The 17,597-nt window shown below is 42.9% G+C and overlaps 1 protein-coding gene across 1 annotated transcript in view; it reads left to right on the top strand.

Annotated features, from left to right (window-relative positions):
• Window positions 1–17,597, top strand: part of LOC122926363 — a 504,077-nt gene that overhangs the window by 313,921 nt on the left and 172,559 nt on the right. The window contains exon 9 of the mRNA XM_044277738.1: window positions 14,663–15,037. Within this exon, the coding sequence (XP_044133673.1) occupies window positions 14,663–15,037 (375 nt within the window). The remainder of the gene's footprint in view (window positions 1–14,662; window positions 15,038–17,597) is intronic.

The following is a 17,597-nucleotide window of genomic DNA, read 5'->3' as shown; positions in this document are numbered from 1 at the left end:
AGTAGGATGTTTCTATATCCACTGTTGTGGTGTTTCTTCTCACCAATTCATTTGTCTGGTCCATTAATAGAGCAAACTCATTGAACATCAGCTAATATGGTGTATACTGTTATGGATAGTCTTATTGTAAAGCTATACAACATCAGTCACATATTAAGATGATCCTTTTTTCATGTTCTTTAGCTAAAAGTGCAAATCATACTTAGTGACCACCTACTGAATGACATGAAGTTGTCTGTGATTTCCTATTCCCATGAAAAATACATGACTCTTGCTTTATTTCTGATTCAATGTCACCACCAGTTCTGTGAGAAGGTCTGACAGACGTTATTCTCTACCTCTTGTATGACGTTATTTGTTTTGGTTTCTCTTTGTCATCTCCTTTCCTTCTGCCAGGTGTCACTTATTTAGACTAATCATCTCCCTTTGTACTCCCTCCCATACTGCCTCACTTTGCAGTTTATACTACTTCCTGGATGAAGTGTTCACTGCTGGAGGCAGCTGCTGCTGTTTGCTCAGATAAGTCTTTTCCTTTATTGTGTTTCCTTGCCGGCTTGATTCTAGGTGACCCTGACTCCGTCCGCATTAAGTGCAGGGAGCCAGTGGTCGTGTCCCCTCACTATTATAGGGTTTTCAGGTGTCACACAGTCTTAGGTATGTGGGCATGCAATCGTCTACCATTGAGACCCTTGCATGTGCATAGCAGTCAGGGAGAGCTCTTAGGGTTTTAAAGGGCTCACCCAAATGCTCCTTAGTTTGGGATCAAGCCAGTTGGTTGTTTATTTATAAGTTCCAGCTATTGTCACGGAAGGTGTACAGAAAACAAGAAGCCCTGCAACAGACCTGGCTCTCTCCCTAACTGCTCAGCCTATGCGAAAATCTCAATGGTAGATGATCGCATATCCTCGTACCTCAACTGTATAACACCTGAACACCCTATAATAGTGAGGGGACACGTCCACCTGGTCCCTACACTTGATACGGAGGGAGTCAGGGTCACCTGGGATCCAGCAAACAGGAAAACACAAATGAAAAACAAAACTTATCTGTAGAAGACTCAGTAGTAAGATCAGCATGCACACACTCCAGGAAGGAATATAAACCGCAAAGTGATGCAGTATGGGAAGGGATTTAAAGGGATGCAATCAGTGCAACTACATGATAGCTGAGAGAGGCTAACAAGATGAGAAAATGAAAGCAAAACAAAAGGAACCTCGAGGAGGAGGTTCTGAAGGACGTTTGTCAGAGCTTCTCAGATGTCTGGTGGTGACTGTACCCCTCCTTCTACGAGTGGACTACAGACACTCAGAGCCCACCTTCTCAGGATGGGACCTATGGAAAGCCCTGATGAGACGAGTGGCCTTAATGTCCGTCACTGGGACCCACATCCTCTCCTCAGGACCATAACCCTCCCAATGAACGAGGTACTGGAGAGAACCGCGGACAACACGAGAATCCACAATCCTAGAGACCTGAAATTCAAGATTACCATCAACCACAATCGGAGGAGGAGGCAAAGACGAGGGTACAATGGGTTGGACATAAGGACTTATGAAAAACATTATGGATCTTCCAAGTCTGAGGAAGATCAAGACGGTAGGCAGCAGGATTGATGACGGACAAGATTTTGTAAGGACCAATAAACTTAGGACCCAACTTCCAGGAGGGAACCTTCAATTTGATATTCTTAGTAGACAACCACACCAGATCACCAACATTCAGGTCCGGACCAGGCAGAGGTCTCTTATCCGCAACACGCTTATATCTCTCACTCATGCTCTTTAGATTATCCTGAATCTTTTGCCAAATAGATGACAAAGACAAGGAGAATCTGTCCTCATCAGGTAAACCAGAAGACCCCTCTCCAGAGAATGTCCCAAACTGCAGATGAAACCCATATGCACCAAAAAATGTTGACTTATCAGAGGACTCCTGACGACGATTATTTAAAGCAAACTCAGCAAGGGACAAAAAATAATACCAATCCTCCTGATTCTCCGCCACAAAACAGCGCAGATATGTCTCCAGATTCTGATTGACGCGCTCTGTCTGACCTTTCGACTGCGGGTGGAAAGCAGAAGAGAATGACAACCGAACCCCCAAGCGAGAACAGAAAGCCTTCCAGAATTTGGAAACAAACTGTGTGCCCCTATCAGAGACTATGTCTGAAGGGATACCATGCAATTTGACAATGTGATCAATAAATTCCTGTGCCAGCGTCTTAGCATTGGGCAAGCCAGGAAAAGGAATGAAATGCACCATTTTGCTAAAACTGTCCACCACCACCAGAATCACAGTCTTCCCCAAGGAACGAGGCAGGTCCGTAATGAAGTCCATGGACAGATGTTTCCAAGGACGGGAAGGAATGGGTAACGGAAGGAGAGGACCTGATGGCCGTGAATGAGGGACTTTGGCACGATCGCAGGTCTCGCAGGCTGCCACAAAACCCTCAACCGACTTACGAAGCGCCGGCCACCAGAATCTCCGAGCGATGAGATCCACTGTGGCTCTTGCCCCCGGGTGCCCAGCAAGGACAGTATCGTGGTGTTCTTTAAAAATCTTGTGTCTTAAAGCGAGAGGCACAAACAACCTCCCAGGAGGACAAAGATCAGGAGCCTCTGACTGGGCTACCTGAACCTCTGCCTCCAATTCAGGATAAAGAGCAGAGACCACCACACCTTCAGCCAAAATGGGACCCGGGTCTTCAAAATTCCCAGGGCATACGCCTTCACATTCTTAACCCCAGGGCGGAACGTTACAACAAAATTAAACCTTGAAAAGAACAAAGACCATCTGGCCTCGGGTTATGACGCTTGGCTGACTCCAAGTAGGCCAGATTTTTATGGTCAGTAAACACGGTAATAGGGTGTCTGGCTCCCTCTAGCCAATGGCGCCACTCCTCAAAAGCCAACTTGATGGCCAACAACTCGCTATCTCCCACATCGTAATTTCTCTCTGCGGAGGAGAGTTTCTTCGAGAAAATGGCAAATGGTCGCAATTTGGCAGGAGAGGGACCCTGAGACAAGACCGCACCCACACCCACCTCAGAAGCGTCCACCTTAACTATGAAGGGCAGAAAGATATCAGGTTGTACCAAGATGGGAGCGGAAGCAAAACTCTCTTTGATACTAGAAAAGGCCTTACGCGCCTCTACCGACCAGGAGGAAAAATCTACCCCCTTTCTAGTCATATCAGTGAGTGGTTTAACAACAGAGGAATAATTCAAAATAAACTTCCTGTAATAATTGGCAAAACCCAAAAAACGCATCAGCGCCTTCTGATTCTCAGGAAGCTCCCACTCAAGCACAGTGTGGACCTACTCGGGGTCCATGCGAAAACCTGAAGCGGAGAGAAGAAACCCCAGAAATTGAATTTCTGGAACCGCAAACACACATTTTTCCAGTTTAGCATACAATTTATTCTCCCGCAGGATGAGCAAGACCTGACGTAAATGTTCCTTATGAGTTTTGAAATCAGGAGAAAAAATCAAAATGTCATCTAGATACACTAATACAAGTTTCCCCATTAAATGATCAAAAATGCTGTTCACAAAATGCTGAAAGACGGCTGGAGCATTCATCAAACCAAAAGGCATAACCAAATTCTCAAAATGGCCCTCAGGGGTATTGAAGGCCGTCTTCCATTCGTCTCCTTCTCTGACCCTGACCGGGTTGTATGCCCCTCTTAGATCCAACTTGGAAAAAACTTTAGCCCCAACAATCTGGTTAAAGAGGTCCGGGATCAGAGGAAGCGGATAAGGTTCACGAAGTGATACTGTTCAGCTCCCTGAAATCCAGACATGGTCTTAAAGAACCATCTTTTTTCTTAACAAAGAAAAAAACAGCGGCAACAGGTGACTTCGAGGGTCCTATGTGTCCCTTTCTCAGACTCTCAGAGATATAAGCACGCATAGCGACCCTTTCAGGTTGGGAGAGATTGTATAAACGAGATTTAGGCAGCTTGGCTCCTGGGGTGAGATTAATAGGGCAATCGTACTCCCTGTGCGGGGGCAACTCCTGAACACCACTCTCAGAGAACACATCCGAAAATTCAGAGAGAAAAGATGGTACAGTCTTAGTAGAAACCTCAGAAACAGATGTTGTGAGGCAATTCTCTCTGCAAAAGTCACTCCAACCATTTATTTGCCTCGCTTGTCAATCAATGGTGGGGTTATGTTTAGTGAGCCAGGGTAGCCGCAACACTAGAGGAGTAGGCAACCCACTTAGGACGAAACATGACACATCCTCAACATGAGTATCACTCACAATCAAATGGATATTGTGAACTATGCCCTTTAACAATTTCTGAGAAAGTGGAGCGGAATCAATAGCAAAAATAGGTATAACCTTTCCCAAAGTGTATACCTGGAAACCATGAGTTATAGCAAATTGACTATCAATGAGATTGACAGCTGCTCCACTATCTACAAAAATCTCACAAAAAATGTTCTTGCTCTCTAGCGCCACGGGAAGGACAAAACGGGAACTACAAGCAAATGGAAAACCTTCAATTTCCACATCAACCTTGCCAATAGTAACAGATGGAACGTTTTTAGAGGATTTTTTTTCTTTTTGTTACTTTATTACTCTCAAAAAACTGCCTGAATCTCCTAGAGGGACAAACATTTGCCAAATGATTTATACCCCCACAACAGAAACAAACCTTCCCATGAGGGCTGAATCTTCTATTGTCAATCAGGCAATCAAGCCTATCTGCATGGGCTCCGGCTCAGAAGGGATTGAGAGCGCCTGAGACCCCTGTGCACAGAATGAGACCGCCGCACTGTCCTTGGACTGAGTATGACAGGAAGGAGTGATCTCTCCTCTCTCTCTAAGACGCCTGTCAATACGAACGGCCCGAGACATGGCAGAGTCCAAGGAGGTAGGTCTTTCATGAAAGGCAAATGCATCTTTCAATCCCTCTGAAAGACCATGGCAAAATTAACTTCAGAGTGCAGCATCATTCCATCCAGTATCAGCTGTCCATCTCCGAAATTCTGAACAATATATCTCTGCGGACTGTTTGCCCTGGCATAAAAGACGTAGTCTAGACTCAGCCAAAGCAATACGATCCGGATCATCATATATCTGACCCAGGGCTAAAAAAAATTCATCCACTGAACAGAGGGGCCGTGCCCCCACCGGCAGCGAAAAGGCCCAGGACTGGGCGTTATCCCTGAGCAGTGATATGATGATCCCACCCTCCGCTCCTCATCCCCAGAGGAATGGGGAAGTAGGCGAAAATGGAGTTTGCAAGCCTCTCTAAAACGAACAAAATTCTCACTACCCCCAGAGAACGTATCTGGAAGCGAGATTTTAGGCTCAGAACAAATTCCATGAACGCAAGCAGAAACGGTCACCTCAAACTGAAAGACAGTTTTCCGGAGATCTTCTACCTCCAGTGAAAGACCCTGCATGCGGTCAATCAAGGTTGAAACCAGATTCATGCTTAAGACGGTTTTGGCGGTTTATAATGTCACGGAAGGTGTACAGAAAACAAGAAGACACAAAATGAAGATCCGACTGACTGGATCCAAAACTAAGGAACAAAAGGGAGAGCCCTGCAACAGACCTGGCTCTCTCCCTAACTGCTCAGCCTATGCAAAAATCTCAATGGTAGATGATCGCATATCCTCGTACCTCGACTGTCTGGCTGTTGTGTGGCCTTTGGCATTTAGTTGGAACTAGAGATTAGCAAATTGATTATTTAGAATTAAAATTTGGCCTATAAGAGAGAGACTTTTCCAGGCATTTAAAGTACTTTTGATTTGCATAGAATCAGTTTGTACTTGAACTAAATAACAAGTTTGAATTGAACCTGAAATAGGTTTTAAGAAATTTGCTCATCTCAAGTTGGAACGGCTATTCTAAATTCAGTGAAATGGTCTACACAGCTTTTGGTTGTTTTTTGATTTTCTGTCTGTCTTGTAGAACTTAGGGTACTTTCTCACTAGCGTTATTGTTTTCCGGTATTGAAATCCGGTAAAGAGTCTCAATACCAGAAATACCTAATGCATTCTGAATGGAAAGCAATCCGTTCAGTTTTCACTAGGATGTCTTCGGTTCCGTCCCTTTTACGGTATTTGACCGAACAAAATACCGCAGCAGGCTGCGGTATTTTTTCCGTCCAAAATCCAGGAACAATACTGCACTTGCCGGATCCGCCATTAATTTCCATAGAGATGTATTAATGTCTGATATTGTCCACCCCCTCTCATCTCTCCTTCTAAACCCTGGTATGTTCGCATTGAACTATTAATGTCTCTTTTCCTGCTGGATTTATTGAGTATTTGTTTACACTACTTCACCCCTGTATCTGGTCCTCCCTTGATTAGTCCATATGTAGCCCCCTCCCCTCTTGGTCACACCTGATTGATCACTGAGTGGTATAAATCTAAGATCCATGGTCTTCCAGACCTTGGTCTTTCCACATGCAACATCTCTCAAGTGTAACTCCTTAAGTGCACAGTCTGAATTATACCAGAATTGGACCAGAAGGGGACCACAGGTAATTAGGCATAGTCAATGCAAACAATGTTTAAATTTTTCCTCTTACTCCTCCTACCTTTCCACAACCTCCTGAAATACCCCCACATCCATTCACCCAGCAAGGAACTATTCATCTCTTCTTCCATCTTACCTTCTCATCTGATAGCTTGCACAAACCTGTTTGCAAACATAAAACACTTCCTTCCCAAACACACACAGACACCTCATGCCCTCTCTTATTCTCACCTATTAACACTTTCTCTGCTTCTCCTTACTGCTGGTGATATCTCTCCAAATCCAGGACCCCCTCAGCAAATCCCCACCTTCACCTCCATGTACCACTACAAATTCCTGCAACCCCTTAAACCTAATTACCATTCCTCTGACCCCTGCCCCTTTGGCTCCTCTTGCAGGAGCATTATGGAACGCGCGCTCTGTCCGTAACAAACTGTCGTACATTCACGAACTGTTTATCTCTCAAAACCTTTCCTTTCTGGGTCTCACAGAAACATGGCTGACGCCCTCAGACACCTCCTCCCCTGCTGCACTCTCTTATAGTGGATTTCAATTCACTCCCACCCCCTGCCCCGGCTGCAAACATGGTGGAGGAGTTGGTCTTCTCCTATCAGACACCTGCTCCTACAGCCCAACTCCACTGCCACCCTCCATTACGCTCACCTCATTTGAAGTACACTCTGTTCGCATCTACTCTCCCTCCAACCTTCAAGTAGCTGTCATTTACCGCCCTCCAGGCCCAGCAACCATCTTTCTTGACCACTTCAACACCTGGCTACTACACTTTCTTTCTGCCGACATCCCCACTATCATCATGGGTGACTTCAACATCCCTATTGACACCTGCCACTCGGCTGCCTCTAAACTCCTGTCGCTCTCTTCCTCCTTCGGCCTATCACAGTGGTCCTCAGCTCCCACCCACAGAGATGGTCACACTCTGGATCTGATCTTTACCCGCTTTTGCTCCCTATCTAACCTTTCTAACTCGCCTCTCCCTCTATCCGACCACAACCTACTCACCTTCTCTTCACTGGTCTCTTCTGTAGCCCCACCGGTCCACACACCAGCACACCCCCGCAGGAACCTTAAACATCTCGACCTTCGCTTGCTTTCTGACTCTCTTCTCCCACTCTCTACCATCTGTTGCCTCCAAGACCCAGAAGCTGCTACCACCCTATACAACACCACAATAAGTACAGCTCTGGACACTGTTGCCCCCCTCACACATAACAAAATCCGGAAAATCAACAGACAACCCTGGCACACCAATCTGACCAAGAAACTCAGACAAGCTTCCAGGGCTGCTGAGCGACGATGGAAAAAATCCCCTTCTATAGATCTTCTCACTGCATACAAGCAATCCCTTCTCATATTCAAATCCTCACTCGCTGATGCAAAACAGGCCTACTTCTCATCTCTCATATCTTCCCTGTCACACAGCCCTAAACAACTTTTTAGCACTTTTAACTCCCTTCTCCGCCCCCCAGCGCCCCCACCCTCTCCTCTCTTCTCAGCTGAGGACTTTGCTAAATATTTCAAACAAAAGATAGTCCACATCAGAGAAAGCTTTACTACACAGTCCCCACAGACCCTCTACACATCTGCTCGGTCCTCTCCCCCTAAAACCCGCTTCTCCACCATTACAGAAGAAAAACTCTCCACTCTACTCTCCAGATCACATCTCACCACCTGTGCACTTGACCCGATCCCATCCCACCTCATCCCTAACCTCACCCCAGTGTTTATCCCAGCCCTAACTCATCTCTTCAATCTATCACTAAACTCTGGTGTCTTCCCCTCTGCTTTTAAACATGCTACCATTACACCCATCCTCAAAAAGCCTTCACTTGACCCATCTTCCTTGTCCAGTTATCGCCCCATATCACTTCTTCCGTATGCCTCAAAGCTACTTGAACAACATGTCCATTCTGAACTGTCCTCCCACCTCTCCTCTTGCTCCCTCTTTGACCGCCTACAATCCGGCTTCCGAACCCACCACTCGACCGAGACTGCCCTTACCAAAGTCACCAACGACCTACTGACAGCCAAAACCAAGAAACAATACTCTGTCCTCCTTCTCCTTGACCTGTCCTCTGCCTTCGACACTGTTGACCACACCCTTCTGTTGCAAACTCTCTCATCTCTTGGCATCACTGACCTGGCTCTCTCCTGGATCACATCATACCTCACAGACCGGACGTTTAGCGTCTCCCACTCCCGCACCACCTCCTCGTCTCATGCCCTCTCTGTTGGTGTCCCGCAAGGCTCTGTCCTAGGACCCCTGCTCTTCTCAATCTACACTTTTGGCCTGGGACAGCTCATAGAGTCCCATGGCTTTCAGTATCACTCCTATGCTGATGACACACAAATCTACCTTTCTGGTCCAGACATCACCACCTTACTATCAAGAATCCCACAATGTCTATCTTCTATATCATCCTTCTTCGCCTCTCGCTTTCTTAAACTTAACATGGATAAGACAGAATTCATAATCTTTCCCCCATCTTGTTCAACCCCCCCAACAGACCTATCTATCACGATCAATGGCTGCACATTATCCCCAGTCAAAAAAGCCCGCTGCCTTGGAGCGACCTTAGATTCTGCCCTTTCCTTCCGACCGCACATCCAAGCCCTTTCCACCACCTGCCGCCTCCAACTCAAAAACATCTCCCGCATCCGTGCTTTCCTTAACTTTGAATCTGCGAAAATGCTCGTACATGCCCTCATTATCTCCCGCCTAGACTACTGCAACATTCTCCTCTGTGGCCTTCCATCTAGCACCCTCGCACCCCTCCAATCTATCCTCAACTCTGCTGCCCGACTAATCCACCTCTCACCTTATTACTCCTCTGCCTCTCCCCTCTGCCAATCCCTTCACTGGCTCCCCATTGCCCAACGAATCCACTTCAAAGTACTGACAAACACATACAAGGCCGTCCATAACCTGTCCCCTCCCTACATCTCTGAGCTACTTTCCCGATACATCCCCACACGCACTCTCCGATCCTCACAAGACCTCCTTCTCTCCTCTCCTCTTATCGCCTCTTCCCACAATCGACTCCAAGATTTCTCCCGTGCATCCCCCATACTCTGGAACTCTCTACCCCAAGACATCAGACTCTCACCTACAGTGGAATCCTACAAAAGAAACCTGAAAACCCACCTCTTCAGACAAGCCTACAACCAATGACCCTGCTGCCTCTATACCGCCATGACCAACCCAACCCGCACCTACTGTGTCCTTCTCCCATACCATGTAGATTGTAAGCCCTCACGGGCAGGGCCCTCTCTCCTTCTGTACCAGTTTGTAACTCATCTTGTTTATGATTAGTACAATTGTCTGTTATGTATGTGCACCGCTTATCATATGTACAGCGCTATGGAATGAATGGCGCTTAAATAATAAATAATAATAATAATAATAATTAATGCCGGATCCTGTACCAAGAAACTGCCGCATCATGGGACATTTACGGTCTGCTCATGAACCGGGACATAGGAGGAACTATTTTCGCTTTTGATCTTTGGAAAAATGTAAATACCGGATCCATTATTCCAGATGATACCGGATGAGACGGATCTGGTATTTCACCGGATCCGTCTAACGGATCTGGAAAACAAGGATGTCTGTTTGTATACGGTTTTCCGGATCGGCAGGCAGTTCCGTTGCCGGAACTGCCTGCCGGATTCTAATAACACTAGTGTAAAAGTTCCCTTAGCAGTTCAGGGTTAGTTTCTGCTAGGTTTTAGAGCTACTTCACATGGTGAATTTTGCAATGGCAAAATCTACCATGTATTCAAATTTTTTATTTGAATTCTGCTGTCATGCACAGGGACCACCCTGTAATGTGACCCAGGTGTGGCTGCCAAGGGTTAATCTATTGCACACACTCAATCGCTGACGCCCCTACAAGCAGGTCACAGTTTGAACATAAATTACACCCCAATGTGGCCTTTCATTGCTTCTGTACTAATTAGCCCTTCCATAATGGAAGCACTCATTAGTATTTGCCCCATAAGATGCACTGACATTCCCCCCACCACTACTAATTTGAAGGGGGGGGGGTGGAGTGCATCTTATAGAGAGAAAAATCTGTTATTTCTGATTTGTAACTTATAATGTAATTAAAGTGGAGCAATATTTCTGCCCAACGCCTTAAGGACCCAGGGCTGGTACTTTGTGCCCCAGAACAAGCATTCTCATCCTGCGGTCCTTCCCCCCCCATGTGTGGTGCCGCGATCAGCAGCACAGAGCCGGCTGCTACTGACAGCCGGATCACTGCTGCATCCACCAGCAACGGTGATAACGCCGATGCCAGTAGATTAACACCTCATATGCTGCTGCTGTGGCAGAGACCCGATAGTTGCCATGGCAGCCCCAAGCCTTTTAAATGCCTTGGGGCCCAGCATGTATGAAGGCCTATGAGGCCCAGCTCCCAGGCTCATAGGCAGACTATCAGTGTATTACACAGATGTATTGTGCTGCATTGAAACAGGGATCAGAACCTGTAATGTTGAATTCCCATAGTGGGACAGAAATAAAAAATAATAAAAGTGAAATAAAAGTGTTTTTAACAATAAGAAAAATTTAAGTTTCAATTAAAAAAGGCCCTTTCCCATATAAAAATAGAAAAATAATAAAAAACAGACATATCAGGTATCAACACATACGTAACAACCTAACTCTATAAAAATATCACATGATTCACCCCGCCTGGTCAAGCACGTGAAAATTGTTTTATAAAAACTTTGCTAAAAAGCCATTTTTTTATCACATTTCATTACAAAAAGTGTAATGCCAAGTGATCAAGTCATATGTACCCCAAAATAATACCAATCAAACCGTCATCTCATCCGGCAAAAAATGAGACCATAACTAATACAATTGCCCAAAAAATAAAAAAAATAGGGCTTTCAGAAAATGGAGACATAAAAACATTTTTTTTTTCTCGAAAATGCTTTTATTGTTTAAAACCAAAATATATAAAAACAAAACAGACATATTAGGTCACGCTGCGTCCATAACAACCTGCTCTATAAAAATATCACATGATTTACCATGTCAGGGGAAAACCATAAAAAAATTAAATAAAGACCGTGCGAAAAAAAATAAAATTTTTGTCACCATACATCACAAAAAGTGTAATATCAAACGATCAAAAAGTAGTATGCACTCCAAAATAGTACCAATCAAACAATCACCTCATGGCGCAAAAACTGAGCCTCTACCCGCCCGAAAAATAATATGGCTTTCAGAAAAAGGAGACACAAAAACATGATTTATTTCAAAAATGCTTTATTATGTAAAACTGAAACAAAATAAAAATAAAAGTAGACTTATTTGGTATTGTCGTGTCCATAACAACCTGCTGTATAAAAATAGCACATGATCTAAACTTTCAGATGAACACCGTAAAAAACTAAAAATAAAAACTGTGCCAGAACAGCCATTTTTTTGTTACCTTGCCTCACAAAAAGTGTAATATAGAGCAATCAATAGTCATATATACCACAAAATAATACCAATAAAAGTGTCACCTTATAATTTCCATAATGGGGTCTTTTTTTTGGAGTTTCTACTCTAGGGTTGCATCAGGGGGTCTTTAAATGTCATATAGCAACTTAAGATTATCACAGTGAAATCTGCCCTCCAAAATCCACATGGCGCTCCTTTCCTTCTGCTCCCTGCCGTATGCCTGTACAGCAGTTTATGACCACATGGAGGGGTGTTTTATTTGGCTGTTAACCCTTGATGTGTTACAGGAAAAAATTTATTAAAATGAAAAATATGCCAAAAAAGTTAAATTTAAAAATGTCATCTCCTTTTTCCTTTAATTCTGGTGGAACACCTAAAGGGTTAACCAAGTTTGTAGAATCAGTTTTGAATAACCTGAGAGGTGTAGTTTCTACAATGGGGTCATTTATGGGTGGTTTTCACTATGTAAGCCCCACAAAGTGACTTTAGAATTGAAGTGGTTCTTAAAAAAGTGGGTTTCGGAAATTTTATTAAAAACTTAATCATTTGCTTCTAAAATTCTAAACCTTATAAAGATCCTAAAAAATAAAACTACATTTGCTAAATGATGCAAACATGAAAGTGGAAATATAAAGTAATAACTCTTTTATCTTTATCTTTTATCACTATCTGCCTTAGGCCTCTTTCACACTACAGTATTTTGCGTTCCGTATACGGTCCGTTTTTTGCGTTCCGTATACGGTCCGTATACGGAACCATTCATTTCAATGGTTCCGCAAAAAAACGGAATGTGTTCCGTATGCATTCCGTTTCCGTATTTCCGTTTTTCCGTTCCGTTGAAAAGATAGAACATGTCCTATATTTGGCCGCAAATCACAGTCCGTGGCTCCATTCAAGTCAATGGTTCCGCAAAAAAAACGGAACACATACGGAAATGCATCCGTATGTCTTCCGTATCCGTTCCGTTTTTTGAGGAACCATCTATTGAAAATGTTATGCCCAGCCCAATTTTTAATATAAAAATAACTGTATACTGTATTTGCCATACGGAAAAATGGAACGGAACGGAAACGGAACCACAACGGAAGCAAAAAACGGAACAACGGATCCGTGAAAAACGGAACGCAAAACACTGAATTCAACATACTGTAGTGTGAAAGAGGCCTTAAAAGTAGATAAATACAAATTTTGAAATATGCTAATTTTTCTAAATTTTGGGCAAATTCAGGATTTTTTAATAAATAAAGGTGAATTATATTGACTATAATTTTTCACTATCATGAAGTACAATGCATTCTGAAGTTATTACCACATAAAGTGACACATGTCAAGTTTCCAAAAAACGGCCCGGTCCTTAAGGTAAAAACGGCCCGGTCCTTAAGGTATTTTAGATTATCTAGTTTGTCCCTCATTGATTGCCAAAGCCATAGCCAACAATTCCAATATGCAGGAGATATGCTTTGTGATTAATGTGGTTCATCTTAGACTCCAATTTCCATAGGAGCTGACCCTCTCTTGCCCATCATGTTCCTGGGGTAATAGTCAACAGACACAAATGTTGTCTGTATAATTAAAACAGGAGGTTATAAACTGGATACACCAACATGAACCAAGCACCTTATTAACTTAAAGGACTTTTGTTGTTTCTTTCCCCACCAGTAATGCTGGGCTAACCTTTCCCATTTGGTGTAGTTGTTCCCCCAACTTGTGAAGTGGGGCATCAATTCTTGCAGAATTATATTTGAAGAATCAGCTACTTTGTTATCATATATTTTTTAAACAAACAGAGTTGCCTTTTTTTAACTGAGAGGCTTTGGGGGGGGGGGGGGGTCTTCTGGGCAAGTACTACATCTATTATGGAGACTGTCTAGTGAGATGTGCTTCTTTTTGTTTCTGTGAAAAATGTATGCAAATTAGCATGTCTAACATCAGGTGGCATGAGAAAGATTCAGATTACATTTTTTTTTTTTGTTAGTTTTTTTGGTCAGGAAAGGTAATTTGAATATCTCCCAGAAACCCAAAGATATGCAAATTAACTTTTCAGCAGAAGTGAGATATGCTAATTTGCACACATTTTACCCAGAAACCAAGAGCAGTGTTGCCTTGTGTACAATACTTCTAAAACATACTACAGATGTAGTAGAGTTAACGCATATGATTTATAACAGGCATACTCAACCTGTGGCCCTCCAGCTGTTGCAAAACTACAACTCCCAGCATGCTCGAACAGCCTACAGCTATCAGCCTACAGCAGGGCATTGTGGGAGTTGTAGTTTTACAACAGCTGGAGGGCCGCAGGTTCAGTATGCCTGCTTTATAAGATGTGTTATCTAAACTAAATGCGTTAAGCAAACACCTTCAATTGCTTTTTAATGGCTTTTGTTTCAAGATAACTCGATGAGTTAAGAAATTTGAGTTAAGAGTTTAACCCTGTAGGTGCTCTCCATTACAACAAAAATTTCCCACCAGACAATGCATACTTTATATTAGAGAGAGTCATATTAGTATTTTTCCCCCTCTCCTTCGTGTCTGTTAGAATCCAATTTATTTTAATACATTTGTAACAAAATCAGAATCAATTTGCTCATCTCTAATATATAGGGATTAATACAACTATCAATACCTTTGTCTGTCATCTGATAAAGGCTGATACTTAATGATGTCATCCTTTATTCTTCTACAGGTATTAAAGAGAAGATCGTGTTTTCCAAGGGTTATTCTATTGAAGTGAACTCCAGTGTCAGTGTACAGAAAGGTCTTAGTGTCTCGATTCCTTGTAAATTCACTGCTGCCGATACAAATACATTCAGTAATTCCTTTGGATACTGGAGAGAGCTCTATTCAGAATCTATCGTAGCCACCAATGATGAATCCAGTGCTGGGCAAAAAACAAACTTCAAACTGACGGGAAATCCAGATTCTGGAGACTGCACCCTGACCATAACTGATGCCAGGACAGAAGATGAGGGGGTATATTATTTCCGATTTCAAGAAAGCAAAGACGGTAAAGTGAAATATAATTATTACAAAGAAGTGACCACCACTATTAAAGTCACTGGTAAGTGTGAGCGAATGTGTGATATCACCAGATATCGCTGTGATGTAGAGGTGCAAGGGGCTAAACATGCCGTAAAGAAGTAATACCTGATAAAGCCTTACTGTGCCTCGCTGAGACAAATAAGATCAGGTTTGGGAGATAAGGAGAGAACCAGAAATGTAGAACTAACCTTATTTGTGAAGGACTCACTCCAAGTGTATCTGTTAATGATTCACCAAATATATAAACACACACATGTGTTATAAATTCAATCTTTATTATTTTAAATATATATATAAATGCATAATTGTGGACAGATTACATTAATAGCAGTGATTACAAGACAATACTGCAACAACACGAACGGTTCCCCCCTTACATCACTCCTGCTGGCGACAGTACAATATTTGCAGGATCTATGCACAATACCAATAATACTGTTGTACCGTCACTAATGACCGGTGAATTCCGGATTACCATTAGTTAACTGTGCTGGTCAAATTCAATTAATTATCAACCTTTTATATTGTTAGAGCTGAACTTATAATCCATTGCTTGGAGTTACCTAGGCGTACTACCAAGTATATTATCATAGGACAGCTCAATACATAATGACACGACATGACCTATGTGTTCTAATATCAACAGTGAATTCACATTATCTAATCACAGGTATCAGAAAGATGCAATAAATATACAGTATATGTATGCGTGGTATAAAGCACAAAACATAACATAAAAACCCCCTCTTGTCATGTATTGCTATAAAAGTAAACCTCTATTAAAGTCTCCCAAAAGAGGATGCTTGCATATCCATAATCTTATTATAACATCCATAAATACTTAAATGGCAAAAAGGGGCACATAAGCCATGGTTCAAAAGAAGTGTAACACTTACGTAGCACAGAATACTATATACCAGGAGTAAGGGGAGTTTCGCCGGCCGACGCTGTGGAGTCACGTGGCAGATACACGTGATCGGCAGTTTGATAGGATTAAGCGAAATCCCGCGAGATGTGGGTGTCCATGTTCCTGAATGAGGACGGAGCAAACGCTAATTCAGCCATGAGGTTACAGGTGCGCTTTTCTAATTGTCCATATAGATTTGATTAATGTGGGTATATAAGGTGTGTTGGTTACAGTGGAGGGATGCGTCCCCAAAAGCAAGCAAAGGCGAATTTGACCAGCACAGTTAACTAATGGTAATCCGGAATTCACCGGTCATTAGTGACGGTACAACAGTATTATTGATATTGTGCATAGATCCTGCAAATATTGCACTGTCGCCAGCAGGAGTGATGTAAGGGGGAACCTTTCGTGTTGTCGCAGAATTGTCTTGTAATCACTGCTATTAATGTAATCTGTCCACAATTATGTATTTAGATATACAGTGCTGCCCATAATTATTCATACCCCTGGCAAATTTTGACTTAAAGTTACCTTTATTCAACCAGCAAGTAATTTTTTGACGGGAAATGATATAGGTGTCTCCCAAAATATAATACAATGATGTACAGGAGGCATTATTGTGGGGAAAAAAAAACATTTCTCAGCTTTTATTTACATTTGAGCAAAAAGTGTCTAGTCCAAAATTATACATACCCTTCTCAATAATCAATAGAAAAGCCTTTATTGGCTATTACAGCAATTAAACGCTTCCTATAATTGCAGACCAGCTTTTTGCAGGTCTCCACAGGTATTTTTGCCCATTCATCTTTAGCAATGAGCTCCAAGTCTTTCAGGTTGGAGGGTCTTCTTGCCATCACCCTGATCTTTAGCTCCCTCCACAGATTCTCAATTGGATTCAAGTCTGGACTCTGGCTGGGCCACTACAAAAAGTGAATGTTGTTGTCTGCTAACCATTTCTTCACCACTTTTGCTGTGTGTTTTGGGTCATTGTCATGCTGAAATGTCCACTGGTGCCCAAGGCCAAGTTTCTCTGCAGACTGCCTGATGTTGTTGCTGAGAATCCTCATGTATAGCTCTTTTTTCATGGTGCCGTTTACTGTGATTAGGTTCCCTGGTCCATTGGCTGAAAAAAAAAAACAAAGCCACAGGTTCCTACCACCACAATGTTTAAAAGAGGGGATGGTGTTCTTTGGGTTGAAAGCTTTTCCTTTTTTACGCCAAATGAAGGAAACATCATTGTGAACAAACAATTAAATTTTTGTTTCATCTGACCATAACACAGAAGACCAGTAGACTTCTTCTTTGTCCAGATGAGCTTTTGCAAAGCCCAAGTGAGCTTTTGTGTGATTATCTGGAGAAGTGGAACCCAGCAGTGTTCAGTGTTCGTTGGATTGTCTGCCTTGAGACATTGCCAACAGCAGAGCCCAGATTCACCAGGATGGCCTTGGTGGTGATCCTTGGATTCTTTTCACCTCTCTAACTATCCTCCTGGCCAGCACAGGTGTCACTTTTGGTTTCTGACCACGTCCTCTGAGATTTTCCACAGTGCGGAACAACTTCTATTTTTTGCTCAAATGTAAATAAAAGTGGAGAAATAGTTTTTTTCCACAATAATTTCTCTTGTACATCGTCTTATTATCTTTTGGGAGACAGCTATGTCATTTCCCGTCAA

Source organism: Bufo gargarizans, chromosome 2 (assembly GCF_014858855.1).
Source record: "Bufo gargarizans isolate SCDJY-AF-19 chromosome 2, ASM1485885v1, whole genome shotgun sequence".
In the NCBI taxonomy this organism is placed as follows: Eukaryota; Metazoa; Chordata; class Amphibia; order Anura; family Bufonidae; genus Bufo; species Bufo gargarizans.
Note: the sequence above shows the minus strand (reverse complement) of the source record. Positions and strands in the feature narration are given on the sequence as shown.